Below are 14933 nucleotides of genomic sequence, written 5' to 3'. Positions count from 1 at the left end.
GATTCAGAATGGGAAAGTACTTTCCCCAGCAAGGAGGTCTGAAGAGGAAATAGTGAATGGGGATACAGAAAGGCTAATTAAGATCTACTTAAGTGTTGACTGAAGGAAGCCAAAAGATACTCGGCACAGAATGCCTAGGGAAAAACCTTTCACATAGCAGAAGGTATGGATAGATAAGCTTGTTACATCACAAGAGACAGGGATTTATCTTTATAAAGATTATGTGAACAGAAGCTCTGAACCTAGCCATCTCTTGAATATTGATTTTTTTAAAGCACATTTAAAGAGTAATGGAATTTCAATGATACTTAGTGATGTTTTAATATCTGAAACTTGTATTTTTTATTATCTTCAATGAATATTATTTCATTATTATTCCTTTATTGCTTTTTTTTTCCTGAAATACTCTTGTTCAATAAGATAAATATATTCTTTTTTGACTCAAATTTAAATGACAGTTTTTTATTTTGAAATTTGATAAATGTAGTTAAGAAGGATTTTCAAATGTAAGAATTTGAAAAATAACATTATCCTTGTCTTTCTATTTCTATTTTGAAGAAACACACAGAGATGAGGGACTAGTTAATGAAATTTTCCTTGTGTTCCCTTTTGGCAGAAAGCTTCCAACATCTTTCACTCTTTTTGTAATTTATCCTTAAAACAAATAAAAAAAGTCTGACTGTAAAACGAATCAATTTATTTCTCAATCCCAACTTAATAACCTTTCAGTAAGGAAAAAACGAATTTGACAGTTGTGATTAGCAGCAGTTAAGTGTTTAAAGATGTATACTAAAATTAAATTATGTAATAAAATAAAAACTTATTTCTATAAAAGAGAAAATACAGTTCTCAGTGACAATTGTGATAAATGGCAATACACACTGGATATATGTGTATAGACAAGAAAACACTTCTTTACATATTACCTTACATTCTGTTGATCAGATTGGCTAAACGTCAGAGATTTATCTGTGTTTCACCAACTACAATTTTACAAGACCTAAAGGAAACCCTAGTCCAGACTTCTCGGTGCTCTGCTCACAATGAAGTGGAAAAAGATTGTAGAAAATCAAGGGTTTGTGCTCAGTATCAAACACAGATTTGCTGAAAGCCAACAGATTAGGTAATACCTACCAGGAATAAAAAAACGTACGATCAAAATGACAGAAGAAGCAGTTCATGTAGTTCTGCAGGCAGAATGCTGAGTACTGATTCACAGGTTTGCTGGACATGGGATATACTTGCTTTCCACTATTTTCAGAATATATTATTTATAAATAATCGTGTCTGAACCCGAAATTGAACTGTCCTTCTGCCAGCTCCCAAAGGTAGGGCTCTTCATGATCCATAAATGCCCTGGACCTGTATAACTTCTCTATTATCAGATGGTGTTCTTTGTAGGTATGTGCAATAAAATGTTTAAATACACCTCGATGAAAACATTATTTTAATATTATTTCCTACTATTTCTTATCATCTGGAAGCCAAAGCCTGAAGACGGACCAAGACCAGAAGTGCCATAGATCACCAATTAAACAAAACTTCTACTTGCTGATTACAAAATGTCTCTGGGAGAACGTTGGATGGTCATACAAGTACATAAACACAAGTCTTTGCTGCACACACCTTCAAAGTCATAATTTACACTAATTAAGAAAATCAGTCTCTTCCCCAGCTTTGCAAAACATATGCTTTTACAAGCTCTATCAAGCTAGATGAATCAAGTGAAAAAAAAAAACACACATGGCTACACAACATGGATTCAAATCAAAATGCTTTTGCATGGTAATCATGCAGTCCTTCATCTTCTCACATCAGCATCAGACCTCCTCCCTCTTTAACATTTAGGATAAGCCGTGTAGAACAGGTCGGTCCATACCTGGTTTCCAGCGGTATGTTGCTGTTCAAGACCCAGCTGTTATGGAGATGCACAGAATCCTGTGTGCTGGTGGGGGGCGTTGGGGCAGCAGGGCTGGGCTGGCTGCGGGTCGTCATTGATCTCCTCTGGAGAGAGTCGGCCGCCGGCGGTGGTTTCCTGGTGCAGGTGCACGCGTGTGGCGGCGGAGGCGGTGGTGGGAGAGGTCTGAATGTGAACTGGTTGTGCGGGCTCCCTGGCATGTCTGAAACAACACAGAGAGGAAACTCGGGAGCTTACTGCTTGGAAAACACTGGGAGAGCATTGGGGATGATATACGATTTAATGGGATTAAAGGACTGCGAGAATTGTGCGACCGATCACATTAACTCAGGTGTCTGTAAGCTGTTAGTGCAGTGTGAAATAATTTAAGATATAAAGCCCTACTGAAATGAAGACTATTAGATACAGACACACTCTTCAGCACTGTAGTTAGAGCAACAAAAGAAAAAAAAAAAAAAAAGAAGATATAACTTTCACTTAATTTGTCCCAGGATTTTTGGGGAAATAAATAAATCAAGTTGACATTGAATTGCTGCACCTACACCATTTGATTTCATGAGGTATAAATCTCATCTAAGAAGAGCACTGAAAGACGCAGACACAATATAAGAATTAGCCCAGCACTTCATATAAAGAGAGAAATAACTGAATAATTCCTACCACCTAATAAATGCCTCCCATAAAATAAGGTCAACGCATTTCACCTACCTTGGCACAGCACTTGTGAAATGACGGCTGGGAGAAGGCCATCTCACAGGCTGTCTGAATGACCCACCTACCTGCAGAAGCTGAAGGCAGGTGGGCAGGGCAGCCCAGGGGTCCCACCGCAGAGCAGGCAGGGATGGGTGATGGGGACATGGTGCGGGGACACCTGTGGCCCTGCCCCATGCGAGCCTGAAAAAATTCCCTGCGAGGAACTGCTGCTGCCACCCATTTACAACACGCGCTTTCCTGAAATTATGACATAGTTTGTCTTCAAGGTGAAGGATGAAAGCATGCCCCTTCCCTTCTTGGAGTAGCTGGCAGAAAAACAGCACTTTTTTTCCTCTGTGACAGCCACAATTTACCCCAATTGGAGGAACAAGGTTGTTCAGTGCTCTACATAAGCTTCTCTATGCTGTGGTAAGCAAAGCTGTCACGGATTTGGCCCAGGCTTAATCCTTTTAATTTCATTGATCTTTTATCAAGGCAGAATTCTTACAGTTGCATTAGGGTTTACACTGCTATATTAGTTTGCATATACCAGAAAAGCATTTCTAAGCATATTAGAAAATTGGAGGCCTCAGTAAATTAAATCACTGGAGTCAACAGTCCAGAGCTCTGAAATAATCTGCTAAGACACCTTCATATAATAATTAATCTCAGTAAATCCTGTATCCTGCTATTTTAGAATTGAAGCTACCGAAATTTTGGATATATCATTTGATGTCCAGCATCCTCAAGTATTTGATCAGTGACTTTCTCAATCTTGCATCCAGTCTACAGAAGATTTGCAGGATTACCATGCACACTATAGTTTGTGTGACACACAATTCAATGGTCTTACTGCTGTCCTGTCAGTTAGAAAATCACTGCCAGGAAACACAGATAGATGCTATAAGGTGCTTCAAAAGCTCTGCGGTAAACGTTGAGCATCCAAGGTGACTGCTTCTCTAGGTAAATGGGAAAAACCTGTGGAATCAGTATGGCAACACACCTTTAAGTTCCTTTCTTCCCCTTTTACTGCCCCTGTGCTGTCAATAGCTACCATTTGCTAATATTTTTCTTTGCTCCATGCAATAGGCTGGTTCTGCTTTGTGAACCGTAAAGTATTTCTGGTCGGTGGGGTACGCAGCATCTCCCAGTGCTATTTCTCACAATAAATTAATGCACCAGATTTCCTGGGAGATTCCTTTTTAATTATCACACTTGTCACCCTTTCCTGCACCTACTGGCGTCAAAGAAAACCTCACATTCGGAAGTATTTTGGTGATTTGAAGACAGGTCTTCCCGCATTAGACCTTTACTTCAATGAAGCACTGAGAATTCATCAAGCTGAGAATCTGGCCTGAGTTTCCTATTAGCTTTTACAGACTTTCCTAATTTTCCCTATTTAGAAAACTTATTTTTGTTTTGCTTGAAACTAAGTCTACATCTCATTAGCTTTATTTTTATACCTCAAACACTGTTGCTTGGAATATAAAACAGCATTGTATCTAAACCTGCACACTCACGATTCTGCAGGGCCCCGACTAAACAGTAGGTTCTGTAAAATAATTTCTGTAAAATAATGCAAAATAATAAAATAATTGGAAAACTATTTGAATACCTAAAAAGAGAAACTACACAAACTAATCTGTCTAAAGTCACAAAGTTTCCAGTGTATGAGAGCAATACAGAAATTAACTGAACTGTAAATTTTTATCCTTCTGCAGCATAATGCCACCTATCCACAACAATACCTGCTTTTATTTTTAATGATTGCTTAAAACGTTTAAAATTTTTTAGACAACAATGTTTATGTATGCTATGCAAACATAACATTGTTCCCAACGTGTTTATTGACAGAGTAGAAGTTTGAAGTAATCTAAAGATGCAATGACAAACAGAATTTCATCTCAGTTTCCATTTACAACGATATCCTATAGATCAGATTCTCATCTGAGCAATATGCAAACAAGAGGTGCTCCTGGGCCTCACAGATGGACTTCCTGTCAAAGTTGTACTGTTCCCACCTGCACATGAACTTAGGTTTTATTTATTTCCTTACTATACAGTCAGAAAAGAGTTCTTTAGAATACTTAAGTTTATTCTCCTATCTTTTTTAAGAGTTCTCTCATGTCCAAGAGCATGTCTAGAACTCTCCTGTTTTCCAAATGCATAAATATGACATTCTGCTCCCTTTGCACTTCCCTGTTGAATACTGGATCTGCTTTAACTCACACATTGCCCATCTACTCCACAAACTTCACTTAAACTTCTTTTCAGTCCCCCTTTTTAAGGATTTCTCTTTCATTCTTCAGTAAGTGTTCATGTGTTCATCTTTTTTCTTCTGAGATAACTCCCTAAGTCAACGTATGTGATCCAAAGGAGAGAATGCTGTATTGATGCTAGCTATAACAAAAAGGAGAACTCTCATTTCAAGGATTTTCACTCACTGTCCTTTCTTTTAAGCTTGATAGGAGGAGTTTGGTTATGTCCTGAATGTTTCTTCATCTTTACCTCTGAATCATTCCTTTGGATTGCTCTTAATCAGTTTTGAATACAACCCGCTTTGTAGCAGTGGAATAACAAGGCTCAACATTCTGCAGCTAAAGAGCGCAGACCTAAACAGCTCCTTTCTAGCTGTTGAGTTCTCCTGCTATTGCTTTTTCCTTCAGGGAACACCACAATTCATATCTTTCTCTTCTAGTAAGCAAGCATTTCTTTCCTACAACAAGAGGAAAGGTCATCCACTTGGAACTTCCCTTTCTTGGTCTTGTTGGGCTGCTGGGCTGCCATTCTGATCAGGGCAACTGACCAGCCATTCTGTGGCACAAACCAACGGACAACAAAAGCCTTCACATCTACTCATTTTCCCCAAAAGTGAGGATAAAATGCCTTCATTATCTTAAAGATGCAGCAGAATTGTTTTAGAGCCTTGCAAAAAAATGAAATAAGAAACTGTAGCTACTACCCAACGCAATTATTTTTGAAAACAAGCCAGAACTTTGGGAACCATTTTCCTAACAGTTTTGAAGCATACTTTAGAGTACTTCTCAGATCCATGAAGTAAGAAAGAGTAATTGAACAGTTTTATCATTCACTGACAAGACTACAACAGCCTGCATTGTGACAAAGTGAAGTATATCAGAAAGAACATATTAAAAAGTAATGAACCTTAACAAGTTTGCATCTAACCTGTAGTACTTTCAAAGTATTTTCATTTTTTCAGTTCCTAAATTCATTACTTACTGGTATGTTTTATTCTACCAGGCATGTCTCAGCTGAGTAAAAATTAGTTTGCAAGTCATTATTTAATGAACTAAATAGCAGCATGTGCTCAGAGATGTTAGTGTAGGTTTCTACTCTATGGGTACAGTACTACTCAGTTGCAAACCAATCAGTAATTTTTTATTAAGTGGAGGTGAATCATAACAATCCTATTTATGAAAATAAAGCCTTGGAACAGAACAGGTAAGGTATGTCTGACAGAAGGATCCTGCCCAGAGTCTTGCATCCAATCCACATAAATGGGCATTGAAGAACTGGGAAACATTCTGCAGAGAAAACAAGCTCAGTGCTGAAGACTACAGTTAAAACCACAGAATAAAAAAATTCAATTTTACAATGAAATGCATGTACTGGGTCTAAGCAGACAAACTAAGAATTAAACACAGCCCTTAATACTGCAGAGTGCTACATGTTAATACTCCCATTGATCTTGTGCAAGTCTTTACACCCTTTCCCTCCATTCCAGATTCGACTCTATGAGATTATATCTTCAGACTTATTTTTCCACGAATGTCCTAATGGCCTTTCTGAGTCCATCATTATTTGTTATTTCTCTGAATTCCTTTTGTTTATCCTGTGATATATTTTGAGAAAAGGCAAATATATTAAAAAATGTAAATTAGATTGCTCTGTTGATGTGTAGATTTGTGCTGTATTTTGATAATCTCCTTTGCACTTGCTCCCTCAGACACAGCTTGGTGTTTAAATGGCTTACTATATTTGCAAAATGCTTTGCTTCTAGCACTTTTTCAGAGCACTAAATTGTGAAAGTATCTTTAATACCAATTTGCCCTTACATTATAGTTTTGCTCTATATACATTCAGTTTTTCCCCTCCATCTTTCACTCTGTAAATCCACCAGAACATAAATTATCAAACATCTCTAAAGAATTCTACAAACCATTTGGTCTTATGCAACATAAAGATCATAATGCAATGAAAGCTTACAAACTACAGGTCCCATGGAATCAGAGTCCACATAGTAAGCAAGAGAGAGACCTCCAGAGACCTCCCTGTCACAGGACATCCAGACAGACTGATAGAAGGAGAGAACAACTAAGCAAAGTACATAACTTGGGGGTTCTGAGCCCTTTATGAATCAGTATGGACATAACCTGATACAGTCAAGACTAGAATTTTGCACCACAATACCAACTCCAAGAGTAGAATGAACCCAATGTATCATGATTTAGGGGCTGTACAGAAAATACTGGGCAGCACTTCCAAGGAAAAAATAACAGAGGTTTTAGGCCATGTGTTTTGAACAGCCCCAATGAACACAAAATACAGTCAGATTTGTATTATGATGATGTAATGATATAAGACAAATTTGTTGTATTTAAACTCAGTCAAATAGTCCACTGTGTTCATAGAAGTCCCATGAAATGTTTCCTGCATATTCCTTCCACCACATTAGTTCAATTCACTTGAATCCCTTACAGTCATTCATACACACTAACAGCGTCTATCTTGTGATTCCTAGATCACTTTAACAGGAAAAAAAATGGTGACGTAAGAATACTGACAATTTCTCAATGCCAACTTGCTTCTTCTGCTTATTCTTCAGCACAGTCAAGTTTAGCCTTGTTGAGAAAGGAAATACAGACATTCAACTCTTTCACAAAAGCAAGTAACATTTGTGCTGAATGATGTACAGCCTCTGTGCAGCCCTGTATATTGGCCACAAGGAAGGTAAGAACTTCATATGAACTTTTGCAGAACATCTTTTTCTATTTTTACAATAAAAACTGTACTGTGACAACGTTTTGTAAACACTTGTAAAGAACTTCATTCTAGTGAATTTTATGAGAATACAAAGACCCACTTTCAAACACCTAGGTAAAAATGAAAGCAAGTCTTTATCTATTGTGCTTCTACAGAGGTCAGTATTTTCTCTTTCTGTAACTCTGCTTAGCATACTCTCTTGTGAAACAGTGCTATATTCATCTAAAAATCCTTCTGAAGTCCACATTTATTTTGGAAGATTAATATAAAACATTATTTTAATTTACATTTTTGGTCTCTTTCAAATAAACAAATGCTGGTTTACTTAAGGTGCACTAGGACTTTGCAAGTCACAGTATAAACGATTTTACATGCGTATAATACTGGTATCAGTACCTTACAACATTATCTGCTACTTGATCTAAAACTCCTGCCTGTGGCAGGGGGCTGGAACCTGATGATTCTTGAAATCCCTTCCAACCCAAGCCGTTCTGTGATTCTATGAAAAATCCAAGCCACAGAGAGTATAAGGGATTTTCACTAGCAGGACTTCTGTATTTGGGCTGTTGCTGTTGTCACGAGGGTGATGCTGCTGGGCTTCATTAGTAGCGTGTCAAAAGCAGAAAAAATAAAAATACTGGAGACCTTGCAGCATTTTGGAAAGTAAGAAACAGCTTCTTCAGAATTGTCTGTGTAAATAAACTGTTTAGGAAAGATGTGGGAGAAATTTTCTCGCCAAAGAATGGAGGTTTGTACTTATTAGAGAAGGGAAGGCAGTGATTTATCACTAGGGAGCTGTCACACAGCAGCCCTTTCTAACTTTGCTGATAGGATGAATTTAATAATATTCTCCCTTTCAAGATTCAAAAGATCCTGGCATTTGTCTTTTTTGCTCACCGTATGCCTAGCTTGTCAATTTCTACTTTGTAAAATTCTTGTAACAAGACTGATAAGATTCTGTTTTTTTGGGTGTGTGGGTGGAAGTGTTTTTCTTATCTTTCTGATGATACAAGTGTTAATATACTCAAATCCAAAGAAGTGCTCGTGTGCCCAAAGCCTTTTTTTTTTTTTTTCCCCAGCTATATCAGCTAGTGCAATAAAATACATTACCTTTCCTGACAAACTTTGCCTCACTTAGAGGCACTTATATCTGTAGACCATTAGAGCTCCAACAGCACTACTCCTCCTTAATTAACTCCATCACTCAGTGTTTTAACTTGGGAGTTTGACTGCTGAAGTAGAATAATTTTGGACATAAACATTGCACTGTAAGGTGCCATCTCTGTGCTGCAGTTTGTAACCAGCAATGAGTTTCAGGTTATAATGCTTTGTAATCTGCAAGTTCAAAATGTTTTCATGCAGAAGCACCTGACAATATAATCACACTGAAGGGTGTTTGTAAAATATAAGCATTGCCAAAAGGGAGCAAAGCATCACAGCTCCTGAGGTACTTTTATTCTGCTGAATTGCCTGAATTATAGCTTTACTCTATGGTATTTCTTCACGTGTCTGTAAGTATCAGTATCCTGTTTGTATAATATTTATATGCAAAACATCACATTTACGTGAGATGCTCACATGTACATCAATTAACATGACAACTTAGAAATGAAACAATCTTACTCAGTCCCTTCATGTCATTTTGTTGCAGGTGGTAAAGAGCAGACTGGAACGGATCCATCATCTCAAATCTCCTCGTAAATCATTACAGCATGTGCAGACATGATAGGCCTGTTGGTGTCTGAGTCACAGGGGTCAAGGAAAGAACACAGGGGGAGGGAGAAGAAGCACAGCACTCCAGGTACAATGGAGAACAAGAGAACTGCCTCACCAACTAGCTTGGGCTTCCAGAGGTCTGTTTGGCAGATCAAGCAGCTGCTGGTACAATTAATATCACACAGCATTCACACAGAGGAGGTGATTGACAGCCCTCAGTCAGCTTAAAGGCGGTATTTCAGGAGAATGCATAATCCCAGCCCTTACTTAAAAGTGAGGGGTTCATTCAGTATCACAAGTTGTGAATTCTACTGTTGGTAGATCACTGGGGACATTAGAACCACTATGCTAAAACAAAGCAAGAGAGATTATGGTTTACACAGTAAGCCCAGCTTTACAAGAGCCTGACAATTGCAGGTAGCCTGGCAGCAAATTTTGATGACCTTAGAGGTGAACAGATTTTCATTAAAGAGCAGTTTATGATTGGTAAAATAGGTTGCAAGCAGCCATAGCTGTAAAAATTAATGGTTCCCCAGTTATTGATGGCTTTCAGATGAGTGATATATATTCAAGTTTTGCCCTTTGTGTCATTAAATTCATTAGCTGTGAGGGCTTTTAAAAAGGGATCTATGGGTAATGGAATTAGGAACTATAAATCATACTGAATACACAGTGTATTTAGCCCAGTGGTCCAGTGGAACATGGATACATTAAACCATTTCGTTAACAACCTCTCTATGACAGATGGCAACCTTGCCTCTGACCTACCCCTATGTGTTCCTGCTATTTTGATGCGTTTTCAGGAAGCAGGCCTGCTGAGCTCTAACCATGTTACAGCCCCAAATACGTAAAAATCCCTGCACTGTTTGAGCTCACTGCACAGGGATGGCCAAGGAAAGGACTTGTCCACTTGACTGTCACAACAGCTTCTGGAGAGACACAGCCCTGCTCAGCATCCCTGCTTGCCACGAGACAGAGCAGTTTAGTGAATATAAAACATCCTGCAGCTCTACAGAAATGTGAAAGGATGGTAAGCCCTATTTAAAACTGTGGGTCACACTGGGACACAACCAGAGCAGTAGCACCGCCTGCCCTGCATGGCTGGGATGACGTACCAGGGATTGCCCTACCTATGGGAACTCACCAAGCTATCACTTGGTTGGCAGCACTCAGTCTTGCTTTAAGCTTCCTTCTGGGTGTAAGTGCCTGAACACTTTGGATTCAAGCACAAATCCCAGGTCCAGCTTCTTCTACTTGCATATGTAAATGTTTAGTGTTCCAGCTCACTGTATCACACCCAGCACAGCTCCTGACATTATTTTGCAGAGGATAAATGAAAATAACCATCCATTTGTATCATAAACAACGCGTACAAACAAAGGGGCTTGAAGCTTTTCTGGCTCGTTCAGTAATTGTGCTTCTATCCTCATATACTTCATTTTAAAGACAATCCTTTTAGAAAGACTTAAATAAGAGAGCACAGGGAGAGATACAGACCAGTTCCAACATTCATAATATTCCAAAGAACAGGTTTATAGCTTACATAAGAAAATGAAGGAGTCTGTTTTATCCAATAAAACAGCACCCCATATGCTTTTATTATAGATTTCATGCTGACATCAAATCACTTGATAAGAACATCTTTACAAATATTTCCAGTGACTGTTATACGACTGTAGGGAGTATTAAAAAATATATTTATCTGTGGTTATATAGTAACCTGCGGAGGGGAGGAAATAGCTCTGAAATGTGTCTGTAAAGTGGAAATGTGCAGAGTTTAACTATGGCTTTATATGCCAATGTATATATCTATCTCAAATTCATCCAAATAATATTAATTTAGCACTGTTCACAGAATTACCAAGGTTGGAAAAGACCTTCAAGATCATCCAGTCCAACCATCCACCTCTCACCAATAGTACCCACTAAACCATGCCCTTCAACGCAAAATCCAAACGTTCCTTGAACGTTTTTATAAATAAATGTTTTTATCTGTCTCTACCTGAATATATTCAGATACCTTCAAATAAATTAGGAATATGAACCATTACTCTTCCCAAATGTCAAAAAAAGAGACTTTCACTTTGAATTAGTAAAGGTTAGCTTTAAACACAGCTGATGAATTTACAAGCAACAAGAATGTGCGCTTCTTACGGGTCAGGAAATTCTGATGACAGTTACTTTTTAATTTTTAAATGCAAATGGATGCGACCCCTCCTATCCTCTCCTCCGAGCAATCTGATCTATAAAATAATTTGCAACTAATATATAAATTGCAGTGGGACATTCCCACTTCTTCCAACAATCCTACTGGCTCCTTCTTGGCCCGAGCAGAGAGCTGGTAGTACACCAGACCGTTTCCTTCAGCTTTACTTCTGTCCTGCTTCACAGACAACATCTGTCATCCTTCAGCTAACAGATTTCTTAGCAAAGAGTTAAATCAAATTACAGATTTAAGATACAGAAGGGCTACTCTAAAACTAGCACCTCCTATTTCACTGTGTTGACTCACAACACCAGAAGTTGAAGTTAGTGTTATTTCCACAGAAGTAAAGGGGAAACATTACTTTTGGAGTGACCTGCACATATATATCCTTTTAAAGTTTCATTTCTGAAAAGAAAAAAAAAAGAAAAAAAAAAGGAATAATTTTCAAATCCCCTAAAATTCTCATTTAAATATAGACTTAGTGTTCTAAATAAGAGAAAAAATGTATTTTATAAATACAAGGAACATGGAAATCCTGGCTGCCGAAGAACCAACAATGTCTTATTTAAGAAGGAGGTTGCATGCCGTTGCCAGAGAGCCTAACAGAAAGGTGTTTGTCACTCACCTAATGATTTTACACGGTATCTAATACTAGCTGAAGAATATGCTTCAGTGTAGAACGAGCAGCCTGACTGCTTCTGCCTTTTATCCTGAGAGGCAGCAAGTTGCTGTCCCTTGCAGGTCAATCCACAAATAAAAGAAATACTTTTACAAAAAGATCTATTCCTGCCACTGACGCTTGCTAGCATTTTGTTTCAGAATACTGGCACTTCTCCTATAGCACTACGCTTGCTTGGAGGAAAGACAATGTTACATGTGTAAGTGATGGCAAACAACAAATCGATTATTTTCACAAAGAAAACAAAAACTCCTGAATGGGAAGACCAAATCACAACTCACAAACAGCCTGAAAATGAATGTAACAGACTAGGCGTAAACCCACAAGCTTTCAAGTCAGCCTCTCAAATGCTTACTTAGGTTTTTGCAAGAGAGAGTGTGGATTTTCAGGCACACCAACATGCTGACACTGCTCTGCTGAAGCTGCGGCTGTGCCCTACTTCTTTACAAGGGTTCAGGACTTTTAACTGCACTCTTACATGCCTTTGAAGACAGGAGCTGAGCATCCATCAGGTAGCCCGCAGGTCACTTTGGTACCAACTAATTCAGACAACCAGCTTTAGGAAATGGGTTTCGACAAGCTTCTCCTATTGCTCTTGCTCAACTTCCAAAGGAAATCCGGCGCAATTTAAAATTCACAAAGATGACATCATTTATGGCATTAATAGGTTATAAAAGTTCTCTGTGATCATTTCCTCAGTTAACCTCGATGCTTTTCTAAGTTGCTTTTCATTCAAAGCTTATCTATAGGCAGTTATTTAAACTCTTTGTAACTAAGACACGCATTTTTGAATATTATTAGAAATTACATCTATAAAATATCGAATAAAACCTTCAAAACAAAAGCATAAAGAAGTATCAAGGGTAACATACTTTTTCATAAGAATCTAACCAACAAAGTATTTTAATGAGTGCACATCTATTAAGAGAATTCTCAGGATGCAGTAATTATTATTCATTTTCTAGAATTGTTTCACCATGAAGCTTTATGCTACTATGGGGACTTTAATGTTTATGTTTTGTGACGGCTGCATTGACTATTAAAAAGCAATTTGGCTGACATTTTAAGTCTTTTGTTGCCAGTTTTAATTGGATTGTTCACCAAGCATCAACTCCCCCGTTAGCTGCAAAAATTACAGGCCGACGTCAGTTTATAGTAATGACTGTTTAATGATTTTTATCCTGTCAGTATGCCAGCATCGTATGGATGCATGCATGATTAGTTTCATATCAAGACCTGTAATTAAATAATTGAAACCTAAACAAAGCAGAATACCAAACAGGAACACATCTTTAATAAAGGCTCAAAGATTTTTCAAGACACTTGCTACTAATTAAAAAATAATTAATGTTTTGAGGTCTAACAGTGCAGAAGTTGGTGTCAGAGGAAGAAGTTCTCTGCATCTTTTCCAAATTCATGGGTACAGAAGAAATTTCCCTTTCAGTAATGCAAAGTTGGAGAGCTCACAGCAATGAGTCTTTGCTTTTTGTTTTTAAAATTGACTCAAAACTATTCAGTGTTTGTTAGTAGCTATTTTTATTTGCTTCTGAGACCAGTCCAAGCTTCTTTTAGAATGACAATTCTAAGAGACAACAACAATTATGCCTCCACTGAAACTTACAACACTTACAATCACAAAATGAGCGTGCAAACTGCAGAAACTGCAATTCTTGCAAGAAAACTATTATTCTCCATTTGGTTCTGAATCCCATGCCCAACTCCTGCATACTTCAGAAGTCCTAATAGTTGTAACCAACAGTGGTCTTACAAAGACAACTCTTTGAAAATGTGAAATATTGCTAGAAAGTGAAGAGCAGTGAGCCCAGAGCAGGGCCAGCCCTGCAGAGCCAGCGAGTGCTTTCCTCCTCACCTGGCTACAGCAGAGCTCAGAAGCCGGGGGCTTTCTGGGCTCCACACTTCATGTTTTTTTGGCCATCTGACACAGCTAGGAACTTCCTGTAGGCATTTCAACTCTTGAACCTTCGTATTTTGTATTCTGACAGCTAGAAAGCTCAGGGGAAAAAAAAAAAACACCATCGAAAGAATAAATTTTCAAAGGGTTTTCACTATCTTACTAATAAGCACAGCCGCACTATAAAATCTGGGCTGGGCTGCCTGTCAAACAATGTCTCTATAAACAGAGTTGGGATGTGTATCGATTCCCATTAAACTTAGACCCCAGAGTTCAAACACCAGACTTCATTTTGTTATGCGTTTGGTAAGTATTCAGGCAAATTTCAGCAGTTTATAGCAACTTGGAAGATCTTCTGTTCATCTGTTTTCAGGCTTGATTTTATGGGCTATAGTGACCTGGTAGAAAATGTTAACCTACTGGAAAGTCAATAGATTTTCAAGGTTGCTTCATTTTTATGTACAAAAAGCTGTATTCCTAGCAGAATCATTCATTTTCCTTTTACTGCCTGGATGATGGCTTAAAACCTGTTCTGACCAAACTTCTGAGCAGATGGCTTTATTTGAAAGATTTAGGGGCAAATTGAGGACCCATCTCTTTTTCCAGTTACAACAGCTTGATACGGGATTACCTCCATTGATTTCAATTATGCTATTCCAGCTTGATTCACTAGAAATAACCAGAGAACCTTGAACTCCAACCTTTTCGGAGATATGGTGTTGTTTTTTTTTTTTTTTTGTGGGGATTTTTTTTTTTTTTTTTTTTTTTTTTTATTTAGTATATATTTAGAAACAGAAAATTTCCC

The 14933-nt window shown here is 38.0% G+C and overlaps 1 protein-coding gene across 4 annotated transcripts in view; it reads right to left on the bottom strand.

Annotated features, from left to right (window-relative positions):
- TENM1 (teneurin transmembrane protein 1) overlaps nt 1–14933 on the bottom strand; it is a 227757-nt gene that overhangs the window by 143412 nt on the left and 69412 nt on the right. For all 4 annotated transcript variants that reach the window (XM_042825108.1, XM_042825109.1, XM_042825110.1 and 1 more), the window contains one exon: nt 1880–2120. In XM_042825108.1, coding sequence (XP_042681042.1) covers nt 1880–2120 — 241 coding nt within the window. The remainder of the gene's footprint in view (nt 1–1879; nt 2121–14933) is intronic.

This window comes from Centrocercus urophasianus, unplaced genomic scaffold (assembly GCF_019232065.1).
Source record: "Centrocercus urophasianus isolate 14NV4802_14NV808 unplaced genomic scaffold, USGS_Curo_1.0 seq_24, whole genome shotgun sequence".
NCBI lineage: Eukaryota > Metazoa > Chordata > Aves > Galliformes > Phasianidae > Centrocercus > Centrocercus urophasianus.
This window is presented reverse-complemented; position numbering and strand designations above follow the sequence as displayed.